This window comes from Culex pipiens, chromosome 1, assembly GCF_016801865.2.
Source record: "Culex pipiens pallens isolate TS chromosome 1, TS_CPP_V2, whole genome shotgun sequence".
In the NCBI taxonomy this organism is placed as follows: Eukaryota; Metazoa; Arthropoda; class Insecta; order Diptera; family Culicidae; genus Culex; species Culex pipiens.
The window spans coordinates 120,908,470-120,934,470 of NC_068937.1; the positions used below are offsets into that span (position 1 = coordinate 120,908,470).

Sequence of the window (26,001 nt, forward strand, 5' to 3'; positions counted from 1 at the left end):
TCGACAAAGTCAACGAAGAAGACTGCACACTCCAGAAGTGTGATGTTTATCTTTCGCAATCGAACCCACGGGTGTGGGCGCGAGGAAGATCCTCAGTCTGGCAGCACTGGATTTGCTGCAGCGTCAAAGTGCCCGTAAAGTAGATTTTGAAGGCGCGCCAGCGAAATGAATTGCCGCAAATTGAACCGCGTTGAACAACTTTATAGTGCCATCTAAAGTGGATTTTTACCCCGAGTAAGAATCCTTTTTTTCGAAAGAGGACACCAACCTTCGTGAGAAAGCCGTTTGCCCTGACGGAATGGGTCGTTTAGATACTTTGGAAAAGCTGTGGCGCTGGGGAAAAAATGCTAACCGTTGAAGACGATACTGTTCATCCGTAAAATTAGCATTAATTAGACTCATTATTGTCTTTATTAGGGTCGACAGACTGCGAAGGTTTAACGAGCGGTAGCGTGTGTCAGCGGGAATGACATTTTTGTGGGTTAAAAACCGCTAATGTTTCGGGAGATGTTTTTTATTTTTCAAAATTTGCTGACACGACCTTTCTATTACGGACTTCAAATTCAAGGACCTCTATACAATCGCAGTGAGCAGTGACATTTTTTCAGGTAAGTACCATGTGTTATTGAAGGTTCTGGTAAGTACTTTAAAATCAACGTTGCTGACAACACTGGAGAACAACGGCAGTGCTGCCAACCCCGCAGGAATTCACTGAACTCCTGTCCAAATTCAATTCTGTCAACTGTCACTGTCAAAAATTTACACAATTTAAACTCCCCAGAGTTCACCACCTTGTCACGCGTGTGTCTCGCCGCACCACCTTTCCGGAAGGGAGTTGCGGCAAATGTTGCCCTTTTCGTCGTCGTTCTTGTGCCCGACTCAATCAGTGTCGCCGGGCGGCGACGAAAGGATCCATCACGAGACACCTCCCATCACTACTCCCCAAGGAGTGTGTGCCCAGACAGAGGTGGGATGTAACAGAGCCAGAGATCAGCTCTTGATTAAGCCCTTTTGGGGTGCAATGCTTGAAACGTCTTTTTTTTTTTTTTTTTTTCAAGGTATTTTAACTTTTTCAATTTTTATGAATTATAAAATGTAATTTTACGAAATATTACAAAAAAAAATAAATTTTTGTATAAATTGCTCCAAAAGGGTTACGTAAGGCAGATAACCGGTTCCCAAAATTGAAAAGCTCCTCTTCTGCGTAGGTTGGTCGGTGTGACACTTTGACATGTTTTCGTTTTTATATTAACTGTTGGTTGTATAGTTTCTTGTGGCTTTATTCATCCACCCAGAGAGAGAAAAAAAGCGCAAGGAATGATGAATTATGTATTTTATTCCACTTTCTTCTCAGCCCCCCCCAAAAAAGGGTTGTTACTCTTCTCTGCTGCTTTTTGGCGCGAAAGCTTCCCCGAAATTTATGATAAACGAGATCAATAAATAAATTTAGCGAGATTTATTCCCGGACCGTATGTTTCAGGAAGAAAAACGATCGCTTAAACGAGTTCCGAAAGGGGACGGGGTCCTTTTTGGCTTTTATGAGGATGTAATTGAATTTTTATGATTTAATTGGAAATTGAGCTGGGCAACTCTCCGGTCAGTCTTAACTCGCGTTTACGATTCAATTTGGGACAGTCTCCGCTGGCCGTGAATCGTGACCGGTTGATGATGACCTTCGACCACGTGTGTGTGTGTGTGCGCGCGAGAATCCTGGGAGTTTAAGTTTAATTGCGTCCCATGGCAGACAGTCCGAATCGATTTTGCCGCAAGCTTCTTCGCCCATAAATTGATTGCTTATCGATTTTAAAGGACTTCTGTCCAAACACAATGGTCGAAAGTTTTATCACTGCGGTGGAAGTTTTTTTTTGTGTTGGTGGGTGCTCTTTCCAGGAAAAACCATTCTTCAGTCGGGATTCCTGCAGTGAGGGAAAACTCGATATCAAACACTAATAAATCACTGGTGAGGACGCTTGCTTTTTTTTGTTCTCTCGGTTGGAGACCGGAATTTTGGAAAAGGAAAAACTTTCCCCGACAGGGGGCGTCCACCACGTCAGAATGCACCAAAACACACGATGCCAGACACAGGGAAAGTGACATTGCCCCTGACGGAAAGTTTGGCTGGCAAATATTTTGCAATTTTAAAGGTGCGAGAGTCTTTAAGGAAGTTGTCGGAGTTGCAAGCGGAATCAACCTCTCAAAGGGGAAAAACTGTTCCCCGTCACGAAACGCCCGGTGCCAAATCTGTGGAGACCAATTAATTGTCCCGAAAAGAGACGTTGCATGCGAGTGCACCATTTGTCAGCTGTCAAGCCAGGGTGAAAGTGCGCCAGCTGCTGGTCAGTCACGTTCCCAAACCAGCCGCCACTAATCTTCGCAAAACTGATCAATAACTCAGTCTTTCAGAAGTGCGGAACCCTAGTATTATTAGCTTGCTACGAGAGAGAGAGAGAGAGGGCGTCTAAACTGCATCACATCATCAAGTGGTTATGACTTGGCGCGGCGGTTCTAACTAGTTTTAGAAGTGCGCAGTAGGCGAACTACATTGTTGCGGCTCCAACGTGCACCGTCGAGACCTGCCTCACTAATTGTGAGCGACCGGGGGCGCGCATCGAGGAGCAATCGGATGGGAAAATCTTGAAAACGCTTTGTTGAGCTCCGATTTGCGCTTTAAACCCGTTGTCGGAGTTGTGTCGGACTCACGTCAAAGGTGTCGGAGTTGAAGGGATTTCTTCAGGAAAACATTGCAAATTAAAGTAAATCTAGCTCGCAACAAATAAATGAAAATAAATTCTAGATGCTCAACTCAATTACGGACTTCAAAATTGAATAGCTTATTTGCGATTCATCGGTCATGGAGGTGTACAATATAATTAAGGTTAAATTTCGTGTAAGTAAAGCATAATTAAGGAAAAAAACATGAAATGTTCCGGCGATGCTGAGATCTGTCATCTGTCAATCTGACAATTCACATTGCTGTTACAGATCAAATTTCAGACTCGCTTTTTGTTAACCCACCGGAGGTCGCATATGTGTACTTTGTACACAGTTTTTAAGGGCACTTGTAAGAAAGGCGAAAACACGCGACTTCCCGAAGGTTAAAAACTAATCCAAATTTGAACTGTAACTCGTAGCTGATCAGCACTGTAGGACCCCTCGTCGTTTGCATTGCCGCTTCAAGTGCTATTATTAGCTCTGATTGAGTACTATTACTACTATACTACTCGGCGCTCTTCGAGTACACTAGACGACTATTACGCGACTCGGCAAACTGGTCTAGGCAAATAGTTGCGCCGTTGGGGCTGGTCAGGGTTTCTAAACTATGTGCGTCTCGCCGCGCCTCCTCTACGTCCATTCTCCACTAGCGATGCATATTACGGTGCGGGAGTAACACCGAGAACGTGGTGTAGTAAAAGTAGTGTTTACGTTCACCCACGTGAGATGGGTCGCGTAAACTTTCCACCCCGTAATTGCGCAATATTCTTAAACTTCCTGGTGTAGACCAATCGAAATCTTACAAGGTTTTGCAAGGCTTCAAAATTCGTTCTGGCGGCGTGCCGACGCGGCGAAATTTGACCCCCGCAAAAGTCGCGTTGTATGTCAGTAGGCGACGGCGAAACCCGACCGCGCGGGACTCGCGACAAACCGCCGATCGCAGCAGTCCTAGAAATTCCGTAAACTAGATCTTCGCCATGACTTACCTTGATTGAATAGGAGTTTACTCGTTGCCGGGGCAGCATGTTGAACGAGGAAAAGTCCAGTCGGCGGGAAAAGATTCCGTTGGCGCCAGATGTCGCCCTGGTTGGAGAAAAGAAAAGAAACGGAGGTTAGGTTTGTTGTTGATTTATGCGATCACGATCGATCGCCCGACGGTATCGATTATTCATCGGCATCCGGTGCGATTAGCACCTGGGCTTGCAAAGTGTTTGTTTTGGTCGGTCGATTTGTTGAGTAACCGCCGAGTGTCAGGGGTGTGTCCCGAAGGGGCAAATATTTCTGCACTCGCGATAGCGGACAATAACAACTCGGCGCGATAAGGCTTGCGGTTGGTAAACAAGCTGGATAGAACTTTATCGTGTTGGGAGGGAGCGCGCGCGTGTTGGAATTTGAATGAAGGAATGTTGTCTGCAAGTTACGAGAAAGTATTGCTGGATATCCGTGAATTGAAACAAGTATAGACGTTCAAAACTTGAAACAAAATCATTCCTTGTTCACAAATAAGCAATCATCTAACGACCTGCAAACAGTGTAGATTTCATCACCTGCCCATAAAGTGCGGCACCCTCCAAAGCTCCGATCTCACACCATGATGTCAGCAGCGAACCTACGATTTACGAGCCAGATCTTATCAAACACCCTAAAACAAACGCAACTCATGCTTCCTTCCCTGAATTCCGCTCACGTCCACCACACTTCACAACTCACGACTCTCAAACCCCCACTTTTGTTGTACACCGTCCCAAAATCACTCCGACAGTCACGATCAACCGCAAGTCCGCGGGAATTTGTGCGTTGAATTCCTGATTCTTCCCCGACTCCCACTACCCCCCGGAAACGTCGACCAAGTTTTTCAATCAACCACACCAAAGTGACCTTGAACAGGGTGTCCCAAGACGCCGCCGCCGGAATCATCTGGCCGTGACACAAATGGCACACATGCCGCCGCCAGTAATCGTCATTAGAGTGGCGGAAATCCACCTCTGCCTGAAGACCGAGACCGGTGTAATTTATTGGCCAAATCAACAGCATTCGACGACGACGACGGCTGGAAGTTGTTCTGCGGATGAATTATGCGTGCTTCCAGCAAAGTTGACACGATTCTTCGGCGGAGCGGCGGTAATAAATTTGGGCAGGTTGGACGCGGAATGGTGGTGATTAGGGGTTATTAGTTTTAAGAATGTTGATTTTAGCACTAGGTTATTTTTGGAATGTGGCATGATCACTTCGATTACGGACATCAAATTTATATTGACGACTGTATGACTAGCACATTTTTGAAGATATTCATCTCAATTGCGGACTTCAAAGTCGAGTACCTCTTGGCCTTTGAGTCAAATTGCTCCAAATAAGGTAAGTAAAAATGTTTCAGCGTTCCTGTAAGCATCCGTTCTGAGTAAGTACCCCTGTCAACTGTCAATATCAGTCACCTTGTTCTACATCTGTCACCATGAGATTAATATCTCATTTTCCCCCCTAGAACACGTCTTTCTGCACTTCCTACATCGTCGACGACTGCCCACTTGGCGACCACTTCTTGACCTAGCCCACTCTGCTACCGCGCCAATTATTCTCCAATTACTCCGTCGACACCTCAAACCCCGCGTTCTACGCGTGACAATCGATTGTTAGCTTTCACCTAGAAGTTGGCAGTTGGCTTTTCCGCGACCTAGGTCACGACGACGTTTTAATGCCCTTTCCGACGGACGTCTGTCACGAACTCCTCCACCTTGGCATTTCTCGGAGGTCTTACCGGCGCGCAACTTCGTCGGGTGTCATTCGATTTACACCCCATTAGACGACGCCGAGGAGTTCGTATTAGCATTTGTCCGAGGATTAGAGGCCGGTGTTTATTTCATTTCTCGCGGCAATACATCACTTAAGCTGACGCGAGTGAGGTTAGCCGGAAAGCAGCCTGGTTCTAAAGTGTTGGGATTGAATTCTGCAGCGCTTTGCGCTGAGTTGAGTTCCAGGAAGACAAAGCTCGCCTGAAAACTTCTACCGAAAAGCTCGTATAAATGATTTTCACCAAAAACCGATTGGCAGCAAAAAATACCAACGTTCTTTCTTCGAAAGAACGTCAATCAGGGCGCGACAGTCACTTGTTTACACAACCCTGAGTCTGTTTGGATACGGCAGGGGAGCGAATCGAGAAAAAAAGAACAACCATTTCCAATTCGATAAATTTGACTTTTCACACCCTGGTCCCTGGTACCGACCGTGAGGGAAATCGAAGTCTGTATCCATAAAAAAGCTCATCTATGCTGTCAACGGTGGCAATTTTTCCCCTCTAACCATTCGTCAGAATTGAGAGAAAATAACCGGTTGAAGCTGAACGTAAACAAGTTGAAGGGGTTAGTCATGGTTGGCTGGAGAAATGTCTGAAAATTGCTTACTTTAGTTCTTTAAATTTCCAAATTCCACTAACTAAACTAACTCAATCGAGCTGAGTTACTTGTCGATTCAACATAAACTCACAGTTCGATCGAAACAGATACGACTGATACGAAATGTATCGATCGAACCCTAAATGTACGACATATTGACAGATGACAGATTTGACAGAAACACTTACCAATACTTTTCTTTTCTGGAACCCTGGAACACTTGTACTTACCTGTTAGGAGGCAATCCACTACGAAACTGCTAGAGGTACCTCGTTTCTGAAGTCCGTAATGGGGAAGCTTTTCCAATTGATGCGGTTTTGACGCCATGTTTCAAGTGAACTAACCTAAAATTAGCCAGACTCAACCTAGACTCTTCACGTCAAAATGCAGCAATTATATCTGTCAAGATTCCACCGAATTCCAGCTCCAAAAAGTTGCTGTCAAGTCAAAATTCCACCCTCGCCAATCTAGCCAAATTTAGCAGCCGCGTCCAGATGAGTAAGTACAGGCGAAGCAAACGCTCGTGCCATCGTTTCAAATTAAGCCCCAAAAATAAATATTATTCAATAAAAGGCAACAACGCCAACAACATCGCCGAAGTAAACACACGCCGCTCGGAACCGCCGACAACACCGACTTAAGAACGCCAAATTTGAATACGCGTTAGTGTGAGTGAGTGTGCGGTGAGAAACAAACAACGTTTTGCGGAAGATCCGACGAACCGGCCTCTCTCGCGCAGAGTGCCACAAGAAATATTATCTAATCGTTTTCATTACCAGCTTTTTTTTGCTTGTTTTCCTCCTAAAAAACCTCATCCCACCAACACACACCTTCGCTGCGCTTAAGTCGGCCGGCCTTCTATTGGTGTTGGTGTCGGCGCGCAAGTGGTTTGCTGCGTCGAACAAGAAGAAGAAGGAGAGGCAACGAAAAAAAAAACACAACACAACAAACATTTAACCTTGACATTGACGACTTTGTGCGATTTCTTGTTTCCCTCCTCCTCCTCCGAGGTTCGCCTTCCGACTTCTTCCTCTTTGTCGACTCGTTCGCCGAGCCGGTTGTTCGGTGGTTTCGCGCGCTCGCGTGTGTGTGTGATTACACCACATTCGCCCTGCTTTTTTGTTGTTTTCACTTTTTTTGCCCCTCGACTTCCTCTTTTCTCCTGATGTTTTTGTTGTGTTGCGACTGCTGTGCGTTAACTACTACCTCGTTCATAAAGTGCCTTTTTGCATTAACATTCCACTGCTGGTTGTTTTCTTTTTCGGGTTGACCGTCGTGATCTGCTTTTCGTCCAAGTTGGCCATGCCGCGCCACCTACCGCGATCGTAAATGTCACCGGGCCTGCTCCTCTGGTGTGCGCGATTAAGTAACGCGTCGCGTCATCGACGATGACAACGGGAAGTGAATCAGATCAGTGTTTCGCGGACCATTTTTAGACGCCCGAGTGGCGACCAAGCCCCAAATAAGGTCTAAGCGTCAGATAAAAACAAACGCGCAAACGCTTTATCAAAGTGTGCGTGGGAGGCGAGTTCGTGGCGGAGAAAGAGATAGAGAGAGTTGACCTTGACGCGCGCGCACGGTAATTACGACCCAAGTCGGCGAAGCCGACCAAAGAGTGATGAGGATTGATCATGAACCGGTTTGTTTGTGTCGTCGCTCGCGGCACACATCTTGAATGTGGGAAGTTTGTGCGGAGTGCGGAGAGTGTGGTGCCAATTTAGGGCAATTATTGATTAGTGATTGAGGTTTTGCTGGCAGAGGTTGTTGCCGCCAGTGGCGGCACCAGGTAGCGATTATCGAATTAAGTTTAATAGGCACTAATCAGCGCGGATGTCGATTGGCAGAAGCTAGGATCGTAGTTGGCCGTAGGAGTGTGATGTTTTCTCTTTCGGCAAGAATTTACTTCAATTAGGTGGACGTCTCGATTACGGACTTCAACTTCTAGGTATATGCTGAAGCAAGTCGCATTTGATTGAAGCGTTTGGTGGTTAAGGTAAGTGTTTGCTGTTACAACAGGTAAGTACAATTCTGTCAACTCTGTCGATATTGTAGGTCGATTTAAGTGAGATTAGGTTGATTTTTTTTTGAAGTTTTTTGCTCAAATAAGCCGGTAGACACTTTTTCGGCTAACGAATGGTCTGACCGGCCTTTTTGACAGTTAAAAATGACTCAAATCATATTCAAGCACTAATAACTTAGACAAATTTGTATGGTTGTACTGTAACAAAGTAGATTTCGATACAAACAGAGTCATTAATCGTCTAAACCAATAGACTCGGGCTCTTTTCACAAAACCACGCAAACAAGTTAATAAATCCCCCAGAAAAAGAGCCGGCTTTTGACTCAAAGTTGTCATTTCGCAATTACTACCGGCTTTCATTGACCCCGGCAAGGCCGCAGCCATTCACCTCGGTTATTAATGTTCGCGCTGGCTCATTCCGGCCAAAAAACCGCAGACACACATCCAGAACCGACCGGGTAATATGGTTCTGTAATAAGTTTCAGCGCAATTCCTGTGGATCGACCACCCCCTAGACTCTGCTCAGCGAAGCAAAAACTTGAAAATGGTTGAATTTATTGCGAAAAATCAAATGATTAATGGTCCCTGGTACATAACAAGCACACGCTTTCTATGGCAAAGATTGTGCCAGCCAAAAGTTTGCGCTTTTCCTTGTTCGCCCGGATTTCCCGGTGTCTGGCTAAGAAGGGAGCTTTTTTCGGTGTGTGGCTGTTGCACTAGAGCTTTTCCCCCCTTAGAAAACGAATGATACTTGGAACCGCTGTATGGTTGTGCTAATGGCCGCTTAATTACACTTTATGGTACGTCTCTCGGTGGTCTGCGGTGATCTAGCTGCTTTTTTCAGAAGACGAACGTCTTGCTCGGTGGTGTAGGTGATGACTTCACAAGTGCCACTTAAGTCAACGCGTGTCTCGAGCAGTCTTTGAAAACAATTGCCATTATATCAAGTTGTAAACCACCACGGCAAAGTTCAACCGCGAAGGATATACATGACCACCTTAATTCGCTACCCCAAATCGCACCACAATCGATCAACGTCAGTGTCAAGGGTTCAAACCATTTGAGCCACCACAACCTGGCTTAGTTTCTAATTTATGACCGCGGTGGAACATTGTTACGACCTGCCTCCCGGGGCTGGGGGCCGAGCACCCAAGACAATTGAGACGTTAATATCTAATACAAATCGAGGTTCGCCGTGGTTGACGCGTTGTAGGCCTACACGAGGTGGACAATTATGACACTCCGTCACAAATGACACGAGAAACGAGAAATGTAGGTTTACGATACGGTCTCAAGGAGCCTCCACAATAAGTGTGTGTGTGGCAGATATTTTTTTTTCAGTGCAATAAATTTTAATGGTAATGGCTTGTTGACTGCTGCTGCGGTGGATCGACTATGGTGATCGCTGAAAGAAGGCCGAGCCATCAGCTACCTGCTTTTGGACCAAGGAGTCTGCGGCGAGATATGGGTTGCCACTTCCTGGATGCTGCAAATCAAGTTTATCTCTGTGTTATGAATAACATCTCAGCATAATTCAAGGCAAGGACTTTTCGATTACGGACGTCGGACGTTGGTAGGTTGTCGGATCAACTTGTCTGAGTTGCAGCATCTCAATTACGGACTTCAACATTACGGTACTGAAAAAAAATTAGAGGACTTCTCAACTACGGTCTTCAATATCGAGGTACCAATTTAGACTGACACAAGGTAAGTTGAAGCAGTAACTGGTAAGTACATCTTAGCTGTAAGTGTTCGAGCTAAACTTTGGTAAGTACTCATCTGTCAACTCTGTCAATTCTGTCACCGACTCAGAAGGCAAGCTCCATCTGTTGGTCATTCTCAAAAAATCACAGCTCTGTCGCTTCGTTCCAGTGACACCGTGACAAAAGCAATTAAATCCAACCGTCTTTAACTGCTTTTGCTCACGTGGTCACGTGGTCGTAAAAATCACATTCCGGCACGCCGCAATTTTGGCCGCTCGGACTGACTTCCGCAAACATTGCCGGGCCAGATCATAACTTTGCACGAGCGTGGCCAAATCACGACTCTCTCGCTCACAACTTTGTAGATCGAGACATTGAGACATTGTCACGTACTGGGAAGAGGGAGATTCAGAAAAAACTAAAAACTAATTATTCATTTTTTTAATGATCTAATCGGTTCAATTTGAAGTGGTCCAAATTAGTTTAGAATTCGGTTCGGTCGATAAATTATCAAACAAATTGCGTCGCTTTTTGACATTTTTAAAGCATTCGTCACTCACACTGCTCGAATTGTATGTTGGGGCGGCGCGTGATCGATTCTTCAAACACGTCCGCGGCGCAGCGTTTTCGTAAACAAACATAACTCCCGCCGGCTCCCCCATCAATTTTCCGAGTTGATAAATTCAAGTCCGTGCCAGAACTTGAGCGTAGAATATTTAGATTAGAAACACGACTCGCGCTGCTCGCGCTAAGAATGAGTTCGATTGTTCTGCTCGAAAAGAACTCGCGCGTTTGTTTACTTGGTTTGTGATCTTGCTGAATTAAGTACTTTTTTTCGGTGAGGACCGTACCTGATGGATGGACTTTGATAACCGTCCGCTTGTTGTGATATAAGCCACACTTTTGACGGGTTGGAATTTTGAGTTTGAAGGAATGAAAACACAGTTCGAAGGGGTTTGAGTCAGCATTTTGAATTGGCAGATGTTTGAGCTAAGGTGACCTTAACACAGTGAACTTAGGCCGGTTGCTAAATGTTTCACAGTTAGATGCTAATTTCACACCTAGTTCAATGTGTTGTTGCTTGTTATAGCTAGAATACTCCTTAAGTGATGGCTAAGCTCACAATTTGCACCTTAGAATCTAAAGTTTATATTTTTTTAAGTTTTAAAAGTTATGCTAAACTTTTAAAACCTAGATAAATGTTTGTTATATGTATAACAAACTTTATATTTCACATTCATTACCTTGTCTTAACATTTTCAAAGCATTTTTATGGTAATCCAACCGTATTTGACTTAATGATCAACCAAAACTCATCATTTTGACCCTCACAGCACGTTTCGCCCCATTTGGCAAAAAGTCACGCGTACGGGACGCGCTCAATTGTCATGTCAGTCGGCGATTAATTCGTCGACCGGCCGGCCCACGAGAAACAATAGACATCACGACCGACATCCATTGATCTATGTCGGGACGCCGAGGGGGTCAGCCGGAGGAGAAGGAAGGTGATTCAAGGAACGGTTTGCATAATAATTCAATTATAACGCTGACACAAAATAAAGCTCTTCTTTTTTTTCGGGGGGCCTTTGAGCTGCACAAAGTTGACAAAGGAAGACTTCACTGCTTGAAGAAGCAGAAGTAAACAATTGAATTAGGCAATATGTGATGCAAGAATTGTGTCGCCGAAAATTGTACGCTGACGGTCTCGACCAAGAAGACGAAGAAGAACGTGATTCTCCGAAAACGTAAGCCTTTTGTTTGGTGGGTCGCGTGTGAATCGAGAACAAGATCGAGTTTTGAGTCACTGGCGACAGCGTCGACTTAGGAAACAAGATCGAGCGCGATAATTTATTGCGGTGACCTTTTTTTTCGTCATCATTTCGGACGGCGTTTTCGATTTCGTTTTGGGAGTCTATGGCCGTGCCAGGGCCGTAATCGGCGAAGGCCTAGACCGGCTTTGGACTAGTTTTAATTACGGATCGATTTTTGATGAGCTCGGCCCGATTAAGTCGACCATTGAGGAAATGAGCCGGTCCCGGCGACGAAAAAGGCTCGTTTTGCGCATCGCTGGCAATTTTTGGGGTTGGTCAAGTAGGCCACGAAAAAGAAGATTGGGATGACAGTCGACGAAAAGTTGCCGTTGTTTTGAAGCAGATCAGGTAAGTGTTTCAGTGAAGTGATTATTAAGTTCAATCCAGTTCTGTCAACTGTCAATCTGTCACTCGAAACCCTTAAAAATCTAGGGGAACCTATGCCCAAATTTAGACCTAAATCCATCCCTGTTCAACTTGTAGTCCAGAATCCTCGCACATACCAATTAGTCCCCTCTTCTGTTTAGTAGCCCCCCCTCAAAGCCAAGGATCCAATTTCAAAGGAAGCCGCGAGCTGGTTTCCTAGTTGGAGCCCAAAACCCTAATTTTAATAAGCCACGACCGGTCGACCAAAAAGGGGTCGCGGGCCAAGGTTGCGCGAGATCTTCCTTCCTAGAAGATTTCGAATCCAAGCGGCGCGAACGCGGTTCCCATGAATAATTCTCATTGTCAGCACGTGTTTCACGTGAAGAAGCCCTTCTTCAACGGTTGATGGTCGGTCGGTTACTCACGGACGGATCGTTGGCCGACGGGTTGTACGAAACCTTCAAGTTTTCTTACCTGCGAACGGAAGAAGAAAAAGAAGACGAAGAATAGGTTAGAGCACATAAATCAGTGGTTGGTAATGGCGATTTTTTTGTGATTTTTCGGTTGTGGCAGAAGGTACGAGATTTGCACAGTTTTGAGTCTCTCGGACAGATGTTGGTTATGTTTCCGATGGGGCGTGAAATGAACTTTAAACCTCCGGTCGGGGCGCTAAACCTTGAACTAGATGAGTTAAGAAAGGGTTTTCGGGTTATTCAATAGGTTGGAATCAAAATCTGTTCAAATCCGATTTCTATTCGTTACTTTTGGCAGTTTGCATAGTTATACTAAACTTTTAAAAAGCAGATAAATGAATGATAATTGTTTTTAAGACATTATATGCTGAAGCAAATGAGTAAATTACGTCAAAAACTACTGAGAAACCAGAAAGAGAGTTATTTATAATTTGAAATACAGTTAAAAATTTGTTAATTTCTCAAAAACAGTAAAATTTTAAAAAGTATATGTATTTTTTTCGAACTGACAATGTTTTTTAGCTTTCAAAAGTTAAACATATATGATGTTTTCTAATTTGGAGTCATGTTCAACGATTTAAGCAGTTTGAATAGTTATACTTAACTTTTTAAAAGCAGATAAATGAACCTAAAATTTTCTGTAAACATTATATATCACCAAAACAAACTTCTTATCACCAAAACGCACAGGAAGCAGCCTTCCCTCGTCCAAAATTAGCCTAATTGAGCCCTCATAACCGCTTAAACTCCGCTAACGACTGTGCCCTTATCTTCCCTTGCGTCCTAAAAGCCGACCCAAATTACCCAAAATTAGTGTATCTTAACAGCACTTTTCCCACCCTTGCTCTGACGTTCTTGTCGTCCAGGTGTATCTCCGCTTTTCACACCAACAACCATCATCAACCGCCAGCGGTCGAGCCTCGTTGATCTTTATCCAAAACCCAGAGCCTAACAACAATCTCCAATTAAGTGGCCTGCGCGCCGAAATAAACCTGTTTGCTTCCCGCATGTGTGAGGAGGCTAGCTTTTTTTTTATTGCAAAGAGCAAAGGAACAAGGAAACAGAAACCGCGCGCAGAGAGGTAACGCCAAGAGTAACGAAAACACGATGATAATTAAAATGCTGGCTGCCTTTTTTTTAAGGTATTGATGTTGTAGTGCCGCAGAACTACCCACTCAGCGCGTTCCGTTTGAATTCCGTTTAGAATTCCGCTTGAGCGAAAAAAGTTCGATTCGAATTCTAAACAGTGTTCGTTTTAGATTCTAAACCGCATTCCGTTTCAAACGCAACAACCGGTTCCGTTTGAGTTTTCGCCGCAAATCGGTTCAAGTGGAGTTGAAACGGAATCGAAACGGAATTGACGGGTTGGTTTTGACAGCTTCTTCTTCTTCTTCTTGTTTTTGCTTACTGGTTTTCTTTTTTGTTTTGGTTGAATCCAAGGTTAATTTGAATTCAACTAGAGAGGTTATTCAATGGTTTTGTTTCATATATTGTCCGAATTTGATTTATTTTTCTTGAAATTTCTCGTTAAATTAAACGCCCACCCGAAACCAATCCCCCAGTCCTCACATTTTTATTATTTTCCATTAAAAATAAACATAAAGCACTGATAGTTTTCATTCCCCGGGGCAATCCGTAACGGCGTCATTCTTGGTGGCCCCGGTCAACACTTGGGATTCTTGCCACTGCCATCGACGCGCAGCTTCATTAGGTTAAACAAATCGAAGCGGACCAAGTGTAGTGCTTGTTGGCAACTGGGCCGGGCTCAGCGGAACAAATTGGCTGTACTGCGTCGGGAACTGGATGTTGGAACCAGCCTGCTGGAAACATTGTGGATCGGCGGTGGCACCATCCGGTTGTACGTCTGGTACGTCGCAGATTTCGCCGTGGGTGGCGTCCTGCAGGGGCAGCAAATATCCCGGTGAACTTTCCAAGACGTATTCGAGCTGGGTTGACGCTGCCGGTAGACCGGTGCTCCCCACGACGAAGACGAGAAATTTCCTCCCGCGACGTAGGTTGGCGTGAACTTGAGGCGGGACGGCTACATGGCGGACGATTCGTCTATTTGCGCTAGGCCGCTGGACTCGCAATTTTTCGAAAAAAAAACGAGATTTTCTGCGGCCTGAACTCCGATCGCGGCCGGCGTAGCAACTCTCCGTCCTGGACAGCCCCTCGGCGTCGTTCTATCGAAGACAAAAACGGCGTCATTCCAAAACAGAAAAAAAGTGGAACACTTTGTTTTCCTACCTGTTTTATTTTTCAAAAATTTCACAAATAACTTCCACGGGAAAACGCAAGTTTCTTTTAACAAAGCCTACCGCGATTGCTGCAGAAGAAACACGCGGGCGCAAGAACGAAAAAGTGTTGGCCTCTTGACGTTTGGTGAAAAAACGACAACAAAACCGCTTCGGCGAAACACGGTGAAATGTCATCGTGGTTCCGCAGTACACCAGCAGATGTCGCCCTTGTGCAAAAATGGCTCAAACGGAATCGAAGCGGAGTCCATCCGGAGATTCCGTTTAGAAAATTTCTAAACAATTTTCGAAGCGGAATTCGAAGCGGAATGAACCCGTCATGCGGAAAACGATTTGATTGGGTAGTTGCTCAGTCATGCGCTCAGCTGTCACGATGACAGTTTTGGGGCTGCTTTTGGCGAGGGGGGCAAGCAGCAGTACACGAAATTTGAGCTTTTGGGACTTGGTCATGCGTGGAGACAAGCAAGGTGTGTTTCGTGATTTTTAATAAAATAATTTAGCATTAACTTAAGAAAAATCACATTCAAACTTTTGAATCTAGCTATTTGTTAACAAGTTTGAGATATTTTTTTTGTGATTTCTTGATCTGAGAAAACAACATTGATATTATTTTTACAAAGTTCTTAACAATCAAACCCACTGTGGCGATATTTGCTCACGAAGCGAATTGTTTTATGTGGAACCAAGGTCGGCATACGGAATAGGTTAGTTGTGACAATCGTGAGTACAAAACCGGCTTGTCCGAGTTGTAAACCTCGTCGGTGGCGGCGCTAATGGGTCATGTGTGATGGAAGAAGAACTAAATTTGGCGCTGGAAGTGATGACGGGGTGACGTCAACGGAGGGGATGTTTGTTGTCTTAATTAGGAAAATGTGATTGTTGGCACTTGTTTAGCGGATATTGATGTTGTAAAGTTTCATTTGATGGGGATTGGGCATAAGGAGTTTGAAATTAGTAAAAATAAGTTTAAATTTTAGCGAAATGGAAGTTTGAAAAGTTGGTCTAAACTTTTGAAAAGTATTACTGCGGGCGACAATAATTAGAGTTCACGCGCGGTGATACGACCGCAAGGTAATGGTCGCATGACAGCCGCATGACAACCGCAGAACAAATTTTTGGCTGTTGTCAAAGGTTGCCTTGAGTTTTCAGCTGACTTTTTGGAAAATATTCAAAACAAACCAAGTTGACAGCCAAATTAACGCAGAATTTCAGTTCAACTTGCTGATTTTTACACTGCGGTAGTTAGGCGGCAATAATCTCCTGTCACTCACAGCGAAGGAGAAACGTGATTTTATCTCGCAATAAGCAATATATAAAAGTGGTTAAAAACGTATGAAAACTTTGTATGTTCATTGGAAAACATTCGTCATAACATCCTCAAATGTTGTTAAACTTTTTATTTTTTTTAAGTTTAGTAAGGCTTTTTTTGTTCACAATTTTAAAAAAATGGCTATATTTTATAGGGAAACACAACTTAAAAACTGCAAGAAGCTGTTTTGAGTCATTTTAAACACTTAAAATGTTCTCACATAAACTCGCAAACATTGTATATCGATTGAAATCGATTGCCCTCCCTTCAATCTTGTGTTCCCACCAAAAAATATCAATTAATATGTAAATTAGCTTTTTTTCATTCCAGATTAATACTTGTGACGTCTCACCCTAATATTTTTACCCACTTTCCATCAAGGAAACAGCGCCCGTTAGGTGGTAACAACAAAAGCGATTGCAAAAGAAGGCGTTTCCTCAAAAAAAAAGAAAATTATTCCCGCTGGTAATTTATTAAAAACCGATTAGTGCCAGCCAGCGGTTGTGCCCCCTGAAGTGTTTTTATTTCAACTTCTTTTTTTTTCCTTCGTTGCATTCCGTGCCTGTTGAAGTACGATAAATAACTACGATCTGCTCGAATAATAGAATAATGATAATAATTGATTGCCGGGAGAGAGTGAGGGGGCTTCTGGTGAGCGAAAGGCCTCTTTTGTTCCAGGTTTTGATGAAAGATAAGAGAATTTTGTTTTGTTGATTCAGCGGCATTTCGATCTCGCTCTATTTTTTTTTTGTTCTCGTAACGTTGGCGTGGGAGGGTTAATCGGTTGGTATTTGTTGAATAATAGTGAGCAGAACGTGATTTACTGGTTGACTGGTTTCGATGGTGTTTTTGTTCTTGTTTTTTTTTCTTTGAATAGAGTGTTTGGTGGTGGTTCTTGGTAGTAATTATCACAAAAGAAAGGAGCGATTTATGGTTGAGCAGGAAATCAATCAGCTCTTCAATTACGGACATCAATTCTTTAGTACTTGAATAAAATATTAGTTAGTTTGAACGATTCCTGTCATTAATCGGTAAGTACATATTCCAGTGTTTTTTTGTGTGTAAATTTAAGCAACTTATATATGGTAAGTACATATGTCAAAAATGTCAATTCTGTCACATTTACGTCTAATTTTATTCCAAGCAATTAAATTGACTAAGTAACGTAAGCTTCCCTTAGTAAAGTCCGTATTTTACGGCCAGAAAATTGCCCATTGTTTAACCTCCTAACACAAAAAGCTCATTTTAAGTTCACCAATGAAAACAAAAGCGTTTTACGTCCCAAGGTCAGTCCAACGACGACGACTCGACACACTGTCAACAGCCGACTTCCGGTTGTTGTGGCCATTAAGATTAGCTTTGCAAGCGCCGGAGTCAAAGTATTTTGAATAAAATAAACATAAATACAAAAACAAAAAAAAAACAGTCAACAAACAACAACAACCTCACACTGTCAACGTTCATCGTTATGCAACGTTTGTGTCTGAGTGTGTATCTATGACAAAACGTCGCAGGTCGCAGGCCGATTTTTTTTCTGTTGTAGTTTTCGCCGTTTCTGTTACAAATTTGCAATTTAATTGACTGCTGCTGGAACCGCAGCTGGTTTCCACGAGAATTGGCCACACGCGGTGCGTTGCGTGAAATGTACTAATTGCTGACGAGCGACGATCCGTGAAGCCAAATTGCGTTAACCTTGAGGAGTCGCGCGGTTTTTTGGAAGAAAGACATGAATTTTGAGTGGAGTTGAGCTATGGTGAGAGGATGAGTTCACCTGCAGCGTTGGAATACATTGTGTGAGTCATTGGAACGGTGCGCTGGAATTGTGACAGTTGTTTATTTGTACTCAGGAAGTCAATTCGTGGGTGGTTTGCTGGTTTCGAAGAAAAAATCTTAGATAAATAATATGTCAACAATCGTGAAAACTTCGTATGTGATCTATAATTTAGAGAAAACATTCAAAACATTTGAAAAATAGAACTTAAGTAGTACTTATGTAATCAGTAGGTCAGCGTAATAAGAATTTTTTAAAGAATAGTACTAAAAGGGCCTGGAAAATCATTAAACTTAACATTTCATTCAATATATTAGCACAAATATCGTGCTGACTGTAATTTGAGTCAAACGTACACTAATTCTCTGATTTGACATGCAAAAGTTAGATAAATAATGTCTTAACATCTTCAAAAACTTTATATGTCACATGAAAATGAAAATTCAGCTCAAAACCTTCAAAAAAATATCACTTAACCATTACTTAGCAGTTCATCTAGACATCCGAATCAGCGAGACAAAAAAATCAGAACAACCAAAACCACTCAGCCAGATTCGGAATGCCTCCAACAAAGACTGTGTGTCTCTCCATTCAACCCGCGCGCCAACACGGGTAAATCCGCACAAAAATTCCTTTCATCACGTCGTCGTCGTCTCCGCTCTTAATTCGGGGCTGTTCTTTTGGTGCGATGTGTTCCCTCTGCCGGAATGATGCGTTCGGATATCTATAACGATAACAACAATACAGCGGGCACGGGCTCACCTTTTGCTCCGCGCGTTCTTTCCCATAGCTCTTTTCCTTTCTTTGCTTCCCCTCCCATGTATTATATAATCTTTTCGAAGCGTGTCTTTTCATCAAGCGATCTTCTCTTCGTGCTTCTTGTTTCCGCGAATACCGCGCGACCACGCAGTGAACAATACAATCTTCACTGAGTTTTTTTTTACTAAAGGTTACAATCAACAATAAGAGACAGCATGCACCGAATTTGGAGCCGGTTCGGCCGGGATTCGAACCGCGAGCAAACCGGTTCGAACCTCTGGTTCTTACTTTCGTCGGGGCTTCTGCCGCGGACCGAATTGATTTTCGCTCTTGTGCAGGACCAGGACGACCATAAATATGGCCAGCGTACTGGTTTTCTGTGCCTGGGAGTGGGAATTATTAATGGATTCGCGTCACGCGGTCCGAAATTAAGGGGACTGTCACCGTTGCGCACGGTTGGCTCATCCGATGCAGTGCAGTTTTGGGCGTGAAAACGAACTGATAAGTACTACTTAAGTGGGTTCGATCGGTTCGGAGGGGAATTGGAGACGTGGACCAAGGTGAATATGAAGTATATAAAGTGTTTTGATCGTGTGTTAAGTACATTTTTTGATTTTGAGTGATTACTTAAGTACTACTTAAGTTGTATTTTACTACTCTGTGAGACCTCTTTTTCTCATAAATCTAAACATATCATGTAAACAAAGTAAATTCAGCCACTGTTCAGTAGTTTTTCGGAATTTCAAACCGTAAAAACGCCCAAAATCCTTCTAACATTCAAATAATTCATTCAAATTAGTGCCATAAAAGGTAACCAAAACTACACAGAATGCACCACCGCTAATGCAATTTACAGCCCACTTCCTCTCGCTAGAACAGGTGAGCCTGTAAAAATTTCAGCTCAGATCCCCGAAAAAAAAGCTATGTAACGATGAAAAGTTGCAACGCGCACGCTGCCCAAATTAGCATAAATTACAGCCCCTAATGAGTGTGTCGCGCTGGTGTTTTTACGGCTCTATTACCTATTCCGGATCGGTTTCAATTAATTCAAAGATATTAATTGCATGCGGTTTGTGTTTATTGTTCTAACAGCAGCAGCTGCTGCTGCTACTGAACGTGCCACAAAAGGGAACGCACACCGGGCAATTAGTGGCGATCGCGCTTCAGGTTGAACAGAATGACGTTGTTTCGGTTTCGGTTGGAAGATTTTGACACGATAAGATCGGTAGCAGCTACTGCGAAGTTTGGATTGATTTATGATTTGTTTTTCGTGACCCAGTTTACCACGTTGATTGCGGGGCGTTCCGGTGGGAAAATGCGACGTAATAGTTTTAAATTGCCGTTTAGGGTGGAAAGATGAATACATAAGTACTACCTAAGTGGGCAGGATGGACTCAGCGGGGTGTGAACTTTGTGATAATGAGGTTATATAAAGTTTTAGCTACTTATATAAAGTATTTATCTATCTTTTCTGGGTAAGTGTACGAAAATTATGTACATACTCTTCTAATAACAAATAATTAGATAATGCTGTAGAATAACTTTGTTAAAATCTATGAAAAATTAAAATAAAGCTCGTCAATTGCAATAACTAAGTCTTCCACTTTTAATTAAACAAATTTGACTTAACATAACCTTAAACAACTTTATATACTTTATATGTCTGTGAAAATGTATTCCTCAATATCAAAGCTTCCTAAGCAACCGACTTAAGTAGTACTTATCAAGTCTAGCCGACGAGTTACGGCTGTTTGAACTTGATTCACCACTTCCAGCGCTGTCAAAACCAATGAAAACATTGAATTTTGACAGTTTCCTGCAACCATCTGATTGCTTCTTGACACCCAGCGGAGGCCACCAACCGAGCGGGTCTAAGCACGCACCTAATAGCCGCCAATTAGGATTATCGCATGATCAGTGCAGCGCTCCGCTGGGAATCTAATGACTAACTACTCGCTTCATCACAAACGTTCGCAAATGATAATGACCTAGAAAGTGGTCTCTATAACCAGTTGCTCTCGCGGGTGAATCGTGAGTGAATATTTTAATTTCGAATTTGCTAAGCTGGTTCGAATGTTGCTGCTCATAAATCGCACACAGACACACACAAATCGCGATCACTATTAATCAAACGCACACAGGCCGTTCGTCGCCAGATTAGCATGAGCAAACACGCGATTGGTGGGCATGATTTTGTTTTGTTTTTCCAACTGGTTTTCACTGACGCGCGATGGCCGAGTGTTTTGTGGTTTATTGTTGGTGTAAGCGTGCCGAGCACCACGTGACTCTGGGTGGGTGGAAGGCTGTATTTTTACGGAAATTGAGAATTTTAATCTCCAACGCAGACAGCGGCACAGGCTGTGACTCATATGGTAGGATTTAGAGTGGCGGCTTAGCAAAAGTTGCGTTTTTGAACGGGAAAATGATTTGATAAGTATTACCTAACAGGGTGGAATTCATTTGGAAGAATTTGAAAGTTAGGTTACAAACTGAATATAAAGTATATAAAGTGGTTTGAAGTTGCGTTAAGTGATTTATTGAAAGTGATTGAACAATTTTGTTGGTATTACTTAATTGATCAAAATATGGATTTTTAAACACAACATTAAAAAAAAACTTTTAAAATATATTTTTAAAACCGAGTGAACAAAAAAACATATGATTTTGTGCCTTTTAAAGAGACATTTACATAAATCACATAGTAGATGATTACATAAGTACTACTTAAGTGTATTTTTCTTTATTGTTGTGACCATTTCAACAAGGTAGATGAAACATATGAAGTATATGAAACGTTCTAAACCACTGTTCAGTTGAATTATCTAGACGGTTTCACCCTAGGAGCATATTTCTTAAATTTCAAGTTGTTACAGCTCAATTTATGTCACTTTGGTTATGTAAAACACTCAATTTCTGTCAAACCTGTCAAGTTCCGTCAATATTGAAGAAATTAATCATCTCAACGACCCCTTCAAAGCAATTCCCAACGCGCAGTCAAAGTCCGCTGCCGGTAATGAAGTTAAAGCTCTTTTTAATGAGCTTTTTCGCTCTCGGCTCCACCCCTAACTAACAAACAAAATCCCGGGGCTCGCTGCATCAAAGTCGCGCCCGGCTTCCACCAGCAAAAGTCATAATTCACATAAAAATACCGAGTAATGAAGCTGGTTTCTTCTTTCTGGATTGCGAAAAAAAAAAGTTGAGAAAACTGCATCCCTGGCGTTCCAGCTGTTGCAATTCAAAGGCCGAGAGGAAGGAACCTCTTATATTAGATTATAGTTCATAATCTTTAGCCAACAACGCGCGAGCACACACATAGAGCAAAGGAAATGGTCAGGGAGGTCGAGGGGGGTCTCCATAAAAAACGATAATCTTTTTTATGAACTTGCACCTAAAACGGTTCGTTGGGATGTCGTCGTAGCAGTGCAAAAAAAAAGCTCGCACACAAACTTGTGTGCGACGTCGTAAAAAGTGTCTTGAAAGTTTGCACAGTCAGCGGCAAACATGTGCATGTGAAATGGACCAGGACTCTCGCCTTCCTTCGGAACCAAAGGAGATGAAAGGTTAACGCAAATGACAGCGATGCTGATTAGTGTGCGCGGGTAGGGTGGCGCAATATGGAAATTGCTAAAGTTTGTTTTCGTGGAGAAGCGCAGAAGGGACGCAAATCTGCATAACTAGACAAGCGCAGGAAGTGTTGCCAGCTGTCTGCGTAAGATCGGGTAATTGAAATGGAGTTGTGGTGGAATGGGGCGTGAAATGGGGTTTTGGGAGGTTTCAAGCGTGAAATTCGCAGTGAAAACGAACCGATAAGTACTACTTAAGTGGATTGGATTGATAGCTGGGAATGTCTTGTTTAGTGGAGAACAAACATATAAAGTATATAAAGTGGTTTGAACCACTGTTCAGTCGAAAAACTTGAGAAATTTGTATCAGTTTGCATAAAATCGCTTCGAAATGTATCTGTATTACCAGAACGCACTGAAATTTTTTTTCAAAAAGTTATATCTATTTCCCAAGAGAAATGTGAATTTTAATTTAAAACTCTCATTAAGCAATGACAATGACTTGATAAGTATTACTTAAGTTAGTTAAAATTTTTGTTAAGAACGTCTAGTTCACTGAAAATAAAACATATAAAGTATGCAAATCATTTTTGACCACTGTTCAGTCAATAGACCGAAATGAGAGTTGGTCATTCGACCAGTTTTCCTGCTTCAAACTCTCTGCCAGCACCAAATCGGCCAAGTTTAACGCCATCGAACCGTCCCATCATATCGGTGTCACATCTGCAGGTCTAGTTCAGCCCATAACTCTGTCAACCCCTGGGTGAACCTGTCAATAAACTTGGGATGCTTATTAAATCCGCGCGCACACACACACGTGAAGACCTCGAGCACTGCTCGTTACGACGACTAAGTCTAACCCCGACGGCTGCTTCGAATCCTCCGTAAAAGGAGACAACTGGTTTGCATCCACCTACATTCGACTGGGCCGACTTCGGTCGCCCGACCTCCCCGAACGCTCTCCTCTAGGCTCCTCCATGCTGAATTGACTGCAATTGCAACAATTGCATCTGCTGTTGTTCAGGACCACCCTGTCGCGTTGATCAGCTAAAGCAGCGAGGGTTAATTTAAAATTCAATTGAAGCCAGCGCGCCATTGCAACTCCGAGGAGGAAGGTCGGCCGGTTTGCAGACGGAATCTCGCGGCGCGGAAGAAGACGCAGCGAAGAGTGCATCCGAGCATGATGACGCGGCCAAGAGCATAAAATCAAGGCCACTAAGCGCGACGACGATGGCTTGGCTCAGACCTTGTCTACTAGAGCATCATCAGTGAGTCAGTGAGGCCGCCGTCGGCTACGGCCTGTCTGCAGTTCTTTCACTCTTTGGAGAGGCCTTCGACGGGAAGTTGGTTGGCGTGAAGAATCGGATGCACAATCAAGTCCGGGCTCGCGCGGATGTGTTGTCGACGCTGAACGAGCATAAATATTTAATACTTGTTTGGCAACGTCTCGCGCAAAGTCGTTTATGCAATTCGCGGGGCAGGGGTTCGGAAGGTTTAAATTGCTTGGATTATTTGGTGACTAAATCGTAGTTTTTCAAATCCACAGGTTGCCAAATCAACTTCAAATAGATGAAATTTCCTTTCCTCATTATTGAATTTAAAACTAATAAAATCATCCAATCCTACTCTTCACCAACATGCATTTCTCTATTACGGACGTAAGAATCGAGGTACCCTTACCTAAACTGATGAAAAATTGAGGTGAAAGTGAATTGCAACTGTTCGTGAGGACCTGTTTAACTGGTAAGTACTTCTGTCAATCTGTCAATTCTGTCAATTTTTTGTTTTAGTTTATTTTGACTTAGTTTTATTAAAAATACCGAATTTTCCTGTCTTCTAATCAGAATCAATAAAAAACATTAGTTCACAATAACGCTTGCTTTCTTTTAAAGATTCAATAAATTTGATGAAGAAAAGTGTAATGAAACGTCACCTTTTCACAACTTAGAACAATTTAAGTTTTAGTGACAGTGTTTTATCAAGACTGAATCGACTCTGGCAGGTGATAGGTACTTCTTTCATTCTATCAATCTGTGTAATTTTCATCAAATCTATCAATGCTTGATATTTTGCGTATTTATTTCAAAAATGTTTTAAATGTATTAAAACATTTAAGGTGAAAGTTAATGTGTACTATTGTAGCTGGTATGTTGTAAGTACTTCTGTCAATTCTGTCCAATTTTAGGTTTAGTCACTTAAATTGGCCAAATATTGGAACCTCTGCTTCGCCGAGTTCCATCCCCTTCCCATCAGACACGGCACGACGAAGGTGTCAATCAGTAGTCGTCTTCGGCAACGACAGTAGTCGAAATCAATAACGATCCTCTGACAGCAAGCAGAAAAAAAATCAGCGTCGCCCGCGGATGCCAAGGCATCCGGCGCGACTGATTTTGCCGAATTTTCCACCCGCAATCCTGGGAGCAAACAAACTTTGTTTTCCTCTCCCTGATCAGCTCCAGCAACCAGGGGGGAAGGTCGGGACAGGACCGCGGCATTTCCAATCAAGATTTGTCTCCGCGCCCGTAAATAGAAGAAATTTTATATTTGATAAAAGTGCGACGACGCCGCGAACAAACAAAACTTTGGCTGGAATCTACCACAGGGATTGCTGGTTGTCAGCTTTATGTGGATGTTGTTTGCGAGTCCCGATTCGGAACGGACATGGCTTTGTTCAGGTCCAAGTTGTTTGTGTTGGCGAATGGATGTTTGAAGTTTTGTCTTGACGATATTACAGGACCAATTTGGCTGCAGGGCATCACTCCCGGTACCCAATCAACTTTTATGTCCTAATATGCATCGAAATATTCTATCAAATCGTCAGAAATCAGTTCACATCTCCCACCAAAGCTTCGCCACTTAACGAGCTCACTTCCCCCCGGCTGTAACAACAATGCCCACTAACCTCCAGAGAACACAAAGGATCGCCCCAAAGACCTACTTTCGCAAAGCCCATCTCCGTAAACCATCCAAACTTATTTCCATCCAAATCGTTCCGGATAACGGCGAGCGACCTTGAGGCTCCGGCCTGTTGCTTGGCCGCTTTCCCCTTCGCCCCAAAAGTTCGACTCTCACAGGAAAGATAAAATTTTATCACAACTCCCTCGCGCGCCGGAGAAAGGCCTATTTCGGCCCCGCAAGGAAACTAACTCTATAAAAAGGAATGCTTCGCATTTTCTTCGTCGTCGTCCTTGTGCACCCAGCAAAGAGGACTATCTTTTGTGTCCTGGGACGACGTATCTACGTAAAGTGCTAGGCTTTGCGATAAAAATTTGGTCTAGTCGGTTGTCCTTTTTTGCGTCTGGGCTTCAACGAGGGAGGCCGTGATGGGTCAATAAAGACGTCGGAGATGGAAAAAGGGAGGCGGCAGAACTTGCTTGCCGGACACCGTTTGGCAGATTGGGTCCAAATTAGTATTCATGGTGGCGAGTAATCAGGATTGGGAGCTGAACCGTGTTGCTGGGAATTTGACTTACATCCTATTCTGTGAGTCGTGTGACGTGACTTAGATCTGAGTCTAGAAATTTGAAGTTTGCAACATCAAACAGGATGTCAAGCAACAGATTTCTAGGGACAGACTTTTGGACTAGGCCCAAAATAGGTTCACTAGGTCTAAAATTAAGGCAGAATTGACAGATTGACAAACGTACTTACCAGTCAGCTGCCAACATTAACACTTTCACTTTCACTAACACCTCAACTTACTGATGAAATGTTCAAGCGTACCTCGATTCTTACGTCCGTAATCGAGAAGTTGAAAGTAATAATTTTACCAGATTGGTCTTTTCGTTTTCGCTAGTTGATTCAATATCGACATGTAAAGGTGTAGTTTGGATCTTTTCATAATTTCTACTTCCTTAGCAGTGTCACAGC

General features: G+C 43.2%; 1 protein-coding gene across 1 annotated transcript in view; it reads right to left on the reverse strand.

Annotated features, from left to right (window-relative positions):
- Positions 1-26,001, reverse strand: part of LOC120423290 (headcase protein) — a 120,092-nt gene that overhangs the window by 89,582 nt on the left and 4,509 nt on the right. Inside the window, exon 2 of the mRNA XM_039587052.2 lies at positions 3,699-3,795. Within this exon, the coding sequence (XP_039442986.1) occupies positions 3,699-3,795 (97 nt within the window). The remainder of the gene's footprint in view (positions 1-3,698; positions 3,796-26,001) is intronic.